Below are 13,768 nucleotides of genomic sequence, written 5' to 3'. Positions count from 1 at the left end.
TTTCATCGCAGTTGTAATTGGGCAAGAAATAAATACAGTAATTGCTTTTAATCCGAACCTCTACCTATTTGTATAAGCCACCCCTGCAGGGAATCAAACCCCTAGATTGAAACATTTGAGCTATACAAGAAATTCTTAACCATTATAAATTCTCCAAACCACCTGAGACTCCACTAGCCTTGTACCAAAGGGTTTCCGGCTGGGAAGATTTGGCCTCAAAATGTCAACATCTCTCTATTTTTTTAAATATATAACTTTTAGTTGAAGGGTTTTTTTCTTTTTCTTTACAAGGTTTAAGGCTACAAAGAGAAAAGAGAAAAAAATCAGAGAAGATAGATTCTTGTGTATCTATACTTTCTGTGTGTGTGTGTGTATTGGTTGTTTTAATTGTGCATTTTAACTTTGTGCATTTTATATTTTTTATCATTTAAAATTATAGTTTGTATTCCACCCACCTTATGCTGTTTCATGTTCTGACCATCATAAATATTTTTTTTACTTTTTTGCTTTTTATTAATTTATGATATGATCATGACATACAAAAAGAACACAAGAGCAAATATTAGGGAAATTAGAAAAGGAAAAGGGGAAGTGAATAGTGGGCGAAAGCAAGCGGGGGAAAGAATTCTGACTCCTTTGGTGCAGTAAATAATCTACCCTCATTTTTTTTTTACTTTTTCATAATATTAGAAACGAGCCATTTCTATAACAACAAATCTATCTAATCAGTAAAACCCCAAATAAAGATTTCATAAAGAAATCCATCATAAATATTTGATTTGAGAAAAGAAAGTAAAGAAAGGAGGGAGGGAGGAAAGAGAAGGGAGGAAGGAAGGAGATGGGAATGAGAAGGAAGGAGGAGGGAAGGAGGAAGGAAGAAGAGAGGGAAGGAGGAAGGAGGAAAGGAGGAAGGAAGGAGATGGGATGAGAAGGAAGGAGAAGGGAGGAAAGGAGGAAGGAGGAAGGAGATGGGATTGAAAAGGAAGGAGGAGGGGGAAGGAGGGAAGAAAGGAGGGAAAGAAGGAAGGAGGGAAGGAGGGAAGAAGGAGGGAAGAAGGAAGGAAGGAGATGGGAATGAGAAGGAAGGAAGGAGGAGGGAAGGAGGAAGGAAGAAAGAGAGGGAAGAAGGAAGGAGGAAAGGAGAAAGGAAGGAGATGGGATGAGAAGGAAGGAGAAGGGAGGAAGGAGGGAAGAAGGAGGGAAGAAGGAAGGAAGGAGATGGGAATGAGAAGGAAAGAAGGAGGAGGGAAGGAGGAAGGAAGAAGAGAGGGAAGAAGGAAGGAGGAAAGGAGAAAGGAAGGAGATGGGAATGAGAAGGAAGGAAGAAGGAAGGAATTCAATCTCTCTGTCTCTCCTTCAATTTCTCTCTCTCTCTTTCCAATCTTTCTTTCTCTCTTCAAATCTCTTTCAATCTCTCTCTCTCTCTCTTTCAGTCTTTCTCTCTCTTTTTCAATCTCTCTCTCTCTTTGCATTCATATCTTTGTGCATTAAATGCCTCATTCCCAGCCAACGCCGCTCTACTTTTATTCTCAGAATCCTGTTTCCTATTTGATCTGCATCCTTTCATTTTCATCCAGCCACGTAGCTCTCTCTTCTTTGTTTTAAAAACAACAACAACAACAACCAAAGTTCTCTGTGTTGTAAACCCATCCGGTCCATGCTCAAAAAAGCCACAATGCTGCTGGCATTATCCCAAACCTTCCACCCGTGGCCTCCAAGCCATGTATTCTCCTCCACCCGTTTGCAAACCTTGGAAAAGAAGTATGCGCGTTCTGTACTCAAAGGACGCTCAATTTTTCATCCTTTCTTTCTACCCACCATGCCAGCCCCGTCTCTGCCAAGATGTTGGTGGCATCATTGTTCTCCATCCAAAATCCGACAATGAAAAGCTGTGGTGTGAAACTGCCAACTGGGCAAGCAATGTGGCACAAGGAATAAAGGAAGCGAAATCCGTTTCGTGCCACCTCCCTGATTGGAGAGCGCGCACACACACGCGCGCACACACACACACAAAAGAAACTGGATCTGAAAGATGGAAAATATATGGGGGGCACTTTGGTCTAGTGGTTAAGGCATCGTGCTGAAAAGCAGGAGACCGTGAGTTCAAGTCCCACCTTAGCCATGAAAACCCAGTAGGTGGTGGCTTTGGGCCAATCATGAGGAAACTGTGAGTTCTAGTCCTGCCATAAGCATGAAAGCCAGCTGGGTGTCTTTGGGCTAATCACCAGGAGATGGTGAGTTCTAGTTTCATCTCAGTCATAAAAGCTGACTAGGTGTTTTGGGGCCAATCACCAGGAGATGGTGAGTTCTAGTTTCATCTCAGTCATAAAAGCTGACTAGGTGTCTTTGGGCCAATCACCAGGAGACGGTGAATCATAGTTTCATCTCAGTCATAAAAACTGACTGGGTGACTTCGGGCCAATCACCAGGAGACGGTGAGTTCTAGTTTCATCTCAGTCATAAAAGCTGACTGAGTGTCTTTGGGCCAATCACCAAGGAGACGGTGAGTTCTAGTTTCATCTCAGTCATAAAAGCTGACTAGGTGTCTTTGGGCCAATCACCAGGAGACGGTGAGTTCTAGTTTCATCTCAGTCATAAAAGCTGACTAGGTGTCTTTGGGCCAATCACCAGGAGACGGTGAATTCTAGTTTCATCTCAGTCATAAAAGCTGACTAGGTGTCTTTGGGCCAATCACCAGGAGACGGAGAGTTCTAGTTTCATCTCAGTCATAAAAGCTGACTGAGTGTCTTTGGGCCAATCACCAGGAGACAGTGAGTTCTAGTTTCATCTCAGTCATAAAAGCTGACTAGGTGTCTTTGGGCCAATCACCAGGAGACGGTGAATTCTAGTTTCATCTCAGTCATAAAAGCTGACTAGGTGTCTTTGGGCCAATCACCAGGAGACGGTGAATTCTAGTTTCATCTCAGTCATAAAAGCTGACTAGGTGTCTTTGGGCCAATCACCAGGAGACGGTGAATCATAGTTTCATCTCAGTCATAAAAACTGACTGAGTGACTTTGGGCCAATCACCAGGAAATGGTGAATTCTAGTTTCATCTCAGTCATAAAAGCTGACTAGGTGTCTTTGGGCCAATCACCAGGAGACGGTGAATCATAGTTTCATCTCAGTCATAAAAACTGACTGGGTGACTTCGGGCCAATCACCAGGAGACGGTGAGTTCTAGTTCTGCCTCAGCATAAAAATCCTGCCTTAGCCATGAAAGCCAGCTGGGTGATTTTGGGCCAATCTCCAAGAAATGATACATTCTCGTCCTGCTTGAGGTATGAAAGTTAGCTAGGTGCAGTGGTGGGCTACTGCTTCTGGTTCTGACTGGTTTGCCCGTACCGGTAGAGCCAACCACTGGCTGGGCCTACCCACCTGCCCTGGTGCTATCCCGTCCTATATAACTCACTCCCTGGCTCGCTCGCCCCACCCACGCAGCCCATCTGATATCCGCGCCTTGCCCGTTCATCTCCCCGCAGCTGCCAGAGAAGGTGTGCCGGAAGCCACGCACATGAAATCACCATGTGTTTGAAGCCACGTCCAAGCACGTTCACATGTTCGTTTCTACACTAGACGAACTGGTTGTCAAATTATGTGAAGCCCACTGGCTGGGTGACTTTGGGCCCATCACCAGGAGATGGTGAGTTCTAGTCTCGACTTAGGCATGAAAGCCAGCTGGGTGACTTTGGGCCAGTCCTTCTCTCTCAGCACAACCCTCCTCACAGGGTTGTTGTTGTTGTGCAGACAATAGAAGGAGGAAGGCGTGTCGGGTGTGTTCGCCGCCTTGATGGATTTGTAAGGTGGGATTTAAAAAAAAACCTAATAAAATAATAACAAAATATATAAAACAAAATAATAAAATATAAAATAAAATAAACTATAGAATAGAATAGAAAATGAAGTAAAATATATGAAAAAATAAAACAAAACAAAATAAAGTGAACAAAGCAGAAGAAAGCAATAAAATAATAAAATATATAATAAAATAAATAATATAATAAAATAAAAAACATAAAATAAAATAAAATGAAATAATGAAATGAAACGAAATGAAGAAAATAAATAAAATAAAATTACATTAAAATAATAAATTTACAATAAATTACATTAAATTAATAAAATAAAAAATAAAATAAAGTTAAATAGAAATGAAATAAAATAGAAATGAAATAAAATAGAAATGAAATGAAAATAAATAAAATAAAATTATATTAAAATAATAAAATTACAATAAATTACATTAAATTAATAAAATAAAATAAAAAATAAAATAAAGTAAAATAGAAATGAAATAAAATAGAAATGAAATGAAAATAAATAAAATAAAATTATATTAAAATAATAAAATTTAATTAATAAATTAATAAAATAAATAAATATATAAATTAATAAAATAAAATAAAATAATTTAAAAAAGTAAAGTAAAATAGAAATGAAATAAAATAGAAATGAAAATAAATAAAATAAAATTACATTAAAATAATAAAATTACATTAAATTACATTAAATTAATATTATAATAAAATAAAATAAAGTAAAATAGAAATAAAATAAAATAGAAATGAAGTGAAATGAAAACAAATAAAATAAAATAACATTAGAATAATAAAAATTACATTAAATTAATACAATAAAAAAAAGGAAAATAAAATAAAGTAAAACAAATATAAAGTGCAAAACTGATGAATGGGAACTAGAAAGCTTGCCGACAAGGATCCCTCCGGGGACAGTCCTGAACCAAACCATATTTTCCAAAGGTTATATATGTTCCCCCTCCCCTTAACCTCACGCCTTTTTCAGGCTAAACCTCCCAAACCCAAACGTGGGAAAATTCCCACGGGCTCCTGGGAACGCCATCCCTGAAACTCCGAGCTCCTGCCAAATGCCAGGCTACAACAACCTCTCCTGCTTCGGCCGGCAGCCAAGACGGGCAATAAACACCCTGCATGCATAATGGAAAGGTTGCTCCAACATCCCCGTACATCCTTGGACGATTCTCCTTGCTTGGCAGCTGGACCCATTCATCAACTCCTTGGAGGAACAGGAGGTTGGCAGCCAGAGAGGCGATGGATTAGAAGCGGGGAAGGGTGGAGGGGGCGGAGGTACTGTGAAATCCAGAGAAGTGAGTAGACGCACACACGCGCGCACACACAGGCTCCGTTTTTTACGAGCGAGGCCCAAAATTTCCAGGGTTAAGCGAGACAGGGGTTGCGGTGAGATTTTGCCCCATTTTAAACACCTTTCTGGCTGTGGTCATCAAGCGAATCGCTGCGGTTGTTAAGTCGCCAATCAAGGAGAATAGTTGGAGGGTGGGGGTTGGAATGAGGGGGCCCTTGGTGCTCTCTGAGCTGGGTGGTTTTCTTGCAGACGTTTCATGACCTGGCTAGGTAACGTCATCGGGGATAGAAGGGAGGGGGGCTTGTAGAGAGGAGGAGGAGGAGAAAGAGGAGGGGGAAGAGGAGGAGGAGGAGAAAGAGGAGGAGGAAGAAGAGGAGGAGGAGGAGGAAAAAGACTGTGGGGCCCTTGTTACTCTATGAACCTGGTTGTTTTCTTGCAGACGTTTTATGACTGAACTAGGTCGGCATCAGAGATAGAAGGGAGTGGGGTTTGCAGAGAGGAGGAGGAGAAGAAAGAGGAGAAGAGGAGGAGGAGGAGGAGGAAAAGGAAGAGGAAGAAGAGGAAGAGGAGGGAAAAAACTGTGGGGTCCTTGTTACTCTATGAACCTGGTTGTTTTCTTGCAGACGTTTCATGACCGAACTAGGTAACGTCATCAGAGATAGAAGGGAGAGGGGTTTGCACAGAGGAGGAGGAGGAGGAAGAGGAAGAAGAGGAAGAGGAGAAAGAGGAGGAGGAAGAAGAGGAAGAGGAGGAAAAAGACTGTGGGGTTCTTGTTCCTCTATGAACCTGGTTGTTTTCTTGCAAATTACCCAACTAGGTAACATCACCAAGGCAGCAGGGTTTGCGGAGAGGAGAAGGAAGAGGACGATGACTATGGGGTAGCACTGATGATGTTACCTACCTGGGTAATGAAACGTCTGCAAGAAAATAATCAAGCTCAGAGAGCACCGAGGACCCTTCATTGTTAAGTTAGTAACATGGTCATTAAGTGAACCTGGCTCCCCCCCCCCCCATGGACTTTGCTTCTCAGGCGGACACAAAAGGGAATCACATAACCCCGGGACGCTGCAACCATCATAAATAGGAGCCAATTGCCAAGCGCCTGAATTTTAATCACATGACTCCAAGGAATCTGCCATGGCCCTAATTGTTTTTTGTTTTTTTTAAAATGGTCCTATGTCACTTTTCAGTCCCGTTGTAACTTCGAATGGGTCACTCAACAATCGGTTGTAAGTCAAGCGTTTGACTTACACTGCCTGTGTTTGGCAGTGAAAAGTGACAACTTTTCAGAAGCTGAATGTCGGCCGATCCAAGGAGACACCGAGTGTCATGCCCCTGTTGGAATCTGATTCTGAGGGAGAGGTGGAACAGCTGGCAGGGAGTGGGGGGTGTAGAGGAAACTGGGGAAGGGCACAGTCCAGTTGGGCATTCAGAGGAAGACCCAGGCCCACCCCCTCTTCATCCTAGGGAAGAACAGAGGGAAGAACAGAGAAGGGAGCAACGTGAGTTGCATGGTTTACGGGGGAGCAAAGGGCCCTGATCCCCTTCATGGGCTGCAGCTGGGAAGACTGTTTAAAAGGGCAAAGTTGCGCATGGCAAAGTTGCTGGAAGCAAAGCATGAAATTATTCTGGTTTGTCAAGTCTTGTCTGAGTTCTGGTGTCCTCCCAAGTGTGTGTGTATTTCGTTATCTTCTGATGTCTTCAATCCCTTATCCTGCCCTGTCTGCGTGGTTTGTGTTGGTTTTTATTTATAATTTAGATGTCCTTTGAGTTTGGACGGAATTTCTTCCCTTTAAAAACTGTTCTTGGGAGAGTTTTTTTTTCTTCAGCTGATGATAACTGGACATTGGAGGCCAAGTTAGAGGAATTAAAGGGACTTTACCTATTTTTGTGCCACGCCCCTTTGGGTTGTCACACCGAGCTTGCAATCCCAACGAACCTTGTACGGTGTCTTAACTTTCTTAAAAAAGAAAAGCTAAGCTCTTAATCCTCTTGAGGGGAGGAAAAGACTCGGATCTGGAACCTCTGCGGCGAGTTCTGCTTTCTGCCACGGTAGTTAAGAGACCCAGCCTTTGAAAACCCTTCCTTGAGGACCGGCGCCTTGAATAAACCCAACTGCGAAAAAATAGCTTTTGAAGCCAAAGAATCTCTCCAGGATCTAAAGCCGAGTTTTTATCTCCTGCTAACTGTTGGTTTTGTCACTGCTTGGGCTGCAGACTTAAAGAGATTTTTGCAAATGCAGTTAGTCCTCAACTTACGATGGTTCATTTAGTGACTGTTCAAAGTTACAACAGCACTGGGGAAAAAACACCATGTTTCACACTTTTGACCATTGCACGTGATCCCCCTTTGGGACCTTCTAATTAAGCAAAGTCAACGGGGAGAGCCACGTTCACTTAACAACGGTGTGAGAAACTTAACAACTGCAGTGATTCACTTAACAACTGTGGCAAGAAAGGTCTTCTATTCTATTCTGTTCTATTCTGTTCTGTTCTATTCTATTCCATTCCATTCCAACTCTATTCTATTCTATTCTATTCTATTCTATTCTATTCTTCATTCCAGTATCTATTCTATTCTGTTCCGTTCCGTTCTAATTCTATTCTATTCTATTCTATTCTATTCTATTCTATTCTATTCTATTCTATTCTATTCCATTCCATTCCATTCCATTCTATTCCATTCCATTCCAACTCTATTCTATTCTATTCCATTCCATTCCAACTCTATTCTATTCTGTTCCGTTCCATTCCGTTCCATTCCATTCCATTCCATTCCAACTCTATTCTAATTCTATTCTATTAAGAATTTTAAAAAATCTTCAAGTGTGTGGAAATGGATAAATTAACTATGGAACAAAAAGGGAACGCTGACATGAAATACGATGCAATATGGGAAACATGGTATATCTGGATTGACAATAGACATAAGAATAGAAAATGTAAATAATGGTATATAATAGTTATGAGGGTATGGAAGCAGTGGGTATTGAAAGATTGGATAGGATGTATAAATGTATATATATTGTCACAGTATTGTTCAATTAGTAATGGTATTATGTATAAATGAAAAAAAACAATAAAGTGTTGCCAAAATCAAAGAGAAACTCAACAGGTGAGGCTCTCTCTATGACTGGTAACCCTCAAGTTATGACCACAATCAGGGCCAGAATTTTCATTGCTAAGCTAGGCAAGTTATTAAGTGAGGCGATTCTGATTTTATGAGGGGTTTTCCCCCCCCACGGTCGTTAAGCAAACCACATGGTCGCTAAATGAATCTTTCCTTGTCGGAAGCCGGCTGGGAAGGTCACAAATGGTGATCACATGACCCTGGGATACATCAACTGTCATAAGTACATGCCAGTTGCCAAGCCTCCAAATTTTGACCCCAGGATTGTGGGAATGCTGCGACGGTTGTAAGTGCGAAGACCAGTTGTCGGTCTTTTTTTTTTTTTTACAGTGCTGTTGGAACTTCGAACTTGGGTCGATAAAATGAATCAATGGTTGTAAGTCGAGAACTGTAACGCTACAACATTGTGGAAAGTGAATTTCTGCCTTTAAGACAAGAGGCTGAAAAGGTTTGTTTAATTGAGGAGGATGCAATCTTAATTCAAAGAACGATTAGAATGATTAATGTCACAATGAAAATTATTAAAATTAATCACAGATGGAAAGGAAGTAACATCCATACTATTCAGTCGCCCATCCTACCCTATAAGGTTGTTGTTGTTGAGGGGGGGAAAAACTAGAGAGAAAAGGTGAGACAAAAATACACAGATAAAACGGATACTTGTATCTGTGTTTGTTTCGCTTTTACATTTTCTCCCCGAATTCACCTTCTACTCATTTGGGTGATCCTTCTACATTTTATCCCCACAATCACAACAGTCCTGTGAGGTAGAACGAGCTGAGGGAGGATGACCAGCCCCAGTCACACCCAAATGAGATTTCAGAGAGTAAGTAAACTTCAACTGGGCCAATCCCTCTCTCTCAACCCAACACACCTCACAGGGTTGTTGTTAACGGGGGAAAGTAGGAGGATGAGGGAACATTTTGTGTGTGTGTGTGTGTGTGTGTGTGTGTGTGTGTGTTCACTGCCTTGAGTTATTTATAAAAATGATAAAAGGCGACATGTAAAAAAAATAAAAATAAAACCTGGATCCTAGTATGATTTGATTTGATTGCTTATTGTACCCTATGACTAGTGTTGTACCTTAAGATTCTGGACTCTTGACGGATGTCTCTTTTCTTTTATGTACACTGAGAGCATTTGCACCAAAGACAAATTCCTTGTGTGTCCAATCACATTTGGCCAATATAAGAATTCTATTCTGTTCTGTTCTGTTCTGTTCTGTTCTGTTCTACTCTACTCTACTCTACTCTATTCTATTCCTAGTTCTATTCTATTCTATTCTATTCTATTCTATTCTATTCTATTCTATTCTATTCTATTCTATTCTATTCCTATTCCTATTCTGTTCCTATTCTATTCTATTCCTATTCTATTCCTCTTCTAATATATTTCTTTTCTATTCCTACTTCTATTCTATTCCTATTTCTATTTATTCCTATTCTATTCCTATTCCTATTCTATGCCTATTCCTATTTATTCCTGCTCCTATTCTATGTCTATTCCTATTCTATTCCTCTTCTAATATATTTCTATTCTATTCTATTCTATTCTATTCCATTCTATTCCTATTCTATTCTATCCTATTCCTCTTCTAATATATTTCTATTCCTATTCTGTTCTGTTCTGTTCTGTTGTATTCTATTCTATTCTATTCCATTCTATTCCTATTCCTATTCTATTCTATTCTATTCCTCTTCTAATATATTTTTATTCTATTCCTATTCCTATTCTGTTCTGTTCTGTTGTATTCTATTCTATTCTATTCCTATTCCTAGTCTATTCCCATTCCCATTCCCTATTCTATTCTATTCTATTCTATTCTATTCTATTCTATTCTATTCTATTCCATTCCATTCCATTCCATTCCATTCCATTCCATCTTCTTCAGTCCATCTATCCAAACCGTAACCATTATATCAAAGTGGCTGTCTTAAAAAGTCCAGATCCCTTTCTCTCCAAACTCCAAATAGTCCCCTTTTTCTTTTCTTCAAAAAAAAAAACACCTTCTTCCTCCTTTCTCCCTTTCCCAATCCAGGTTCCTTCCTGCCAGACTCCCTTCGTATCTAGGGTTGCCGACATTCTTAGCCGACAGGATCAAAACAAGGAAGAAACCAAAAAATGTTAAATTTCGTGGTTTCGTTTTTTCCCCCTCAATACTTAGCGTCTGTGTCCATCCCGGTGTTTCATTAAAAAAATAAAAAATTCAGCCCGATTTGCTCTGCTTTGCCAGAATCTCTGCGCATGGGATTGTCCAGGGTTGGGGGGGTCTTAAGAGACCCCCCCCTCTCCAATCTCTTGGGTGTTGAGACCTCCTTGCTTTAAACACCCCACACACCTCACACCCCGATGCTCTGCACAGGTTAGCTTGCACACCTGTTTTCCTGATCTCCGCCACTAAGGAACACAAACTCCCCAAAACCTGGCATGGATCCTCACTGGTTCAGAGGACCACCCATCCCATCATCCTCACCAGCGGCACTCTTGCACGTTTGCACCCTCGTCCCTTTTATCTCCCCTCCTCCTGTTCCCAGCTCTGGGTGCACCCACCCACCCACACATACCTGCGGGGCATTGTGCATTGTTGATTTTGCAAAGAAAACTGGAGGTTTTCCAAGCAAAATCCCAGGCCTTAAAAGGGGGGTTGAGGAGGGGGTTAGGTGGGGGGAGAGATCCCTTCCTCCCAGGTCCAAAAAAGGAGAATGCTGGGAAATGGGGGTTTTAGGGGGGGTTTCCCTGCTGCAGTGACAGCTTGCTGCAGTGTTTTGCCAGCCTTAGCCTGCCCAAGGTGGTCTTTCTCGTGTTTGCAAGGACATAGAGGAGACGATATGAGGGGGGGGAGGGGGGGAGGGAGGGGCTGGGAGAATTGAGGAGGGGAGGGGAGAATTGAGGAGGGGAGAGCGAATAACAACTGGGGAGGGATGCCCACTCCAAGAGTTCGGAGGTATTTGAGAAACCTGGAAGGGATTTTTCTTTTCTTTTCAAAGGCTCAGAATGAGAACAGATGAAGAGATAATCAGAGTCGGAAAGGACCTTGTAGGTCATCTAGTCCAACCCCCACCCCCGCCCCCACTGCCCAAGCAGGAGACCCTACACCATTTCTGACAAATGGCAGTTCAGTCTCTTCTTGAAGAGTTTATTTGGCCAAGTGTTGCTTTAGACCCACGAGGAAATTGGAGAAGTGTACGGCGCAAAGCGGCAAATTTTATCCCCAGCGCCGTCGTGAAAGCCAAACAGAGAGGGTAGGAAAGAAGATGACAAGAAGGAAAAGGGATATTATTCATACTGTTAATTAGAGTATTAGAAGAATTACCTTGTTTATCATCTATTCTAACAGTATTCATGATCATACCGTTATTATTAATAATCATTATTAATAATAATAACAACAAGAAAACCATTCCTAAGAGGTAAAGCACCTTTGGCTTGTGTGTGAGACCCCAAGAACACTGATGGGTGCCAGACAAGGAGGCCACTCCAGAGATTTGGAGGAGGGAGAAAGATGGCAACAACGCCAAAACATTAGGAGCATCCCTTGAACACCGCTGGCATTGACCAAATCTCCTATCAGTCAATTGCAGGTGGCAACTTGATTTGGAGCAGCCGACATCCTGCAACCATCCCGATAATATTATTAAACTGCATCTGGTGCTCTCAGTCTTTGGGAAGGACTGGGGGGGGGGTGGACGGGGGGGGCGGTGCACAGATGCCAAATCCCGGCTAACATCTGGCTGGCTGTGGTGCCACTAACCATCATCCCGGCGGCTTTGAAGAGGTTGGTGGGGGGGGGGTTTCTCCCCCAGGTTTTCTACCAAGGGGGGGTCTTATCCTTGCACCCAGCCATGAAGCAGAAGGGCTTTAAGGGAAAGCAAAATAACAAGAGTCGGAAGGGGCCTTGGAGGTCATCTAGTCCAACCTGCTGCTCAAGCAGGTGATCTTATACCAATCCGGACAAACAGGTGTTCAGTCTCTTTTTTTCAAAACCTCCAGGGATGGGAGCACCCATCATTTCTGGAGATAAGCCGTAGCATTATTCTCACTGCCAGCAAATTCTTCCTTATTCTGACTATGGATTTCAGAATAACAGAGTTGGAAGGGACCCTGGAGGTTCTCTAGTCCAACCCCCCTACTCAAGCAGGAAGACCTTCTACCAGTCCCGGGACAAAATGGCTGTCCGGTCTCTTCTTGGGGGGAGTGGGGGGGAAACCTCCCCTGGAAAAAATCACCCATCGTTCTTGCACAGATGTGCTTTCACACTCGCGGACACACGGGTCAACGCACACACCTTTCCTCCCCCGACCCTCCCCGACTCACCATCCAGGTTTCCTCCTGGCATCCCCCCACAGCTCCTTCCTTCCTCCCTCCCTTCCTTCCTTTCTTCTTTCCTCCCTTCCTTCCTTCCTTCCTTCCTTCTTTCTTCTTTCCTTCATTCCTTCCTTCCTTCTTTCTTCTTTCTTCTTTCCTTCCTTCCTTCCTTCCTTCCTTCTTTCCTCCCTCCCTCCCTTCCTTCCTTTCTTCTTTCCTTCCTTCCTTCCTTCTTTCTTCTTTCCTTCCTTCCTTCCTTCCTCCCTCCCTCCCTTCCTTTCTTTTTTCCTTCCTTCCTTCCTTCCTTCCTTCCTTCCTTCCTTCCTTCCTTTCTTCTTTCCTTCCTTCCTTCCTTTCTTCTTTCCTTCCTTCCTTCTTTCCTCCCTCCCTTCCTTCCTTCCCAGGCTCCGGGCGCGCCTGCGGACACCCCCGTCCCACCTCCGACGACAACGGCACCTCTCCCAGGCGCCCGACCCGCTTGGCCCGCGTGTGGGTTGGACTAGATGACCTCCCGGGTCCCTTCCAACTCTGACGACCTGTTACCTGACCTTTTTGGATTCTACCCGCCACCCCACCCGCCAAGCCAGCCCAACTTACTGCAGTCGTCGGATTCGTAGCCGTCGGCCGCCTCCTCTTCCTCCTCCTCCGGGCGGGCCGTCGCGGGCGGCGGATGATGGGTCGTGGGGTCCTGCAGCTGAAGCTGCTGCTGCTGCTGGGGCCGTTGCTCGGTCGGAGCCGTTTGGCCAGCCTGGCCGGTGCCGTAAGCGCCGAAGAGTTGGTCCAGGTCTTCATCGTCGTCCCGGGGAGGGGGCGTCCCGGACGGGCTGGGGCTGGTCGGGCAGGCCGAGGTGGACGAGAGGCGGCGGCGCGGCGGCGGCGGCTGCTGCTGCTGCGACGGCGGCTGCTGTTGGCTCTGGCTCCGGCTGAGCAAGGCGGCGGCGGGGAGGCCTCGGGGGAAGCGCGGGAAGTAGTCGGAGATCTGCTTGATGGGGCGGATGGGACCGGGCGAGACGTCGATGGCCATGTGCTCCTGGATGCTGATGGGCGGCTTGTCGCCTTTGCGGAGGCTCATGCGGGCGGCGCCCGAGGAAAGAGGAGGCTGCGGGGACGGCGGAGGCGGCGGAGGCTGCTGCTGCTGCCGACAGGAGCCCGGAGAGCCGGTCGCCAGCCCGGCCCTGCCGCGCCGAGCGTCCCGGCACGCTGCTGCTGGAGG

The 13,768-nt window shown here is 44.0% G+C and overlaps 1 protein-coding gene across 1 annotated transcript in view; it reads right to left on the bottom strand.

Moving 5' to 3' along the window:
• DOC2B (double C2 domain beta) overlaps window positions 1–13,754 on the bottom strand; it is a 138,335-nt gene extending 124,581 nt beyond the window's left edge. The window contains exon 1 of the mRNA XM_087924972.1: window positions 13,153–13,754. Within this exon, the coding sequence (XP_087781098.1) occupies window positions 13,153–13,627 (475 nt within the window). The 5' untranslated portion in view covers window positions 13,628–13,754. The remainder of the gene's footprint in view (window positions 1–13,152) is intronic.
• Between the last annotated feature and the right edge of the window lie 14 nt (window positions 13,755–13,768).

This window comes from Pseudonaja textilis, chromosome 1, assembly GCF_049901715.1.
Source record: "Pseudonaja textilis isolate UNSWEBS1 chromosome 1, rPseTex1.2, whole genome shotgun sequence".
Lineage (NCBI taxonomy): Eukaryota > Metazoa > Chordata > Lepidosauria > Squamata > Elapidae > Pseudonaja > Pseudonaja textilis.
Note: the sequence above shows the minus strand (reverse complement) of the source record. Positions and strands in the feature narration are given on the sequence as shown.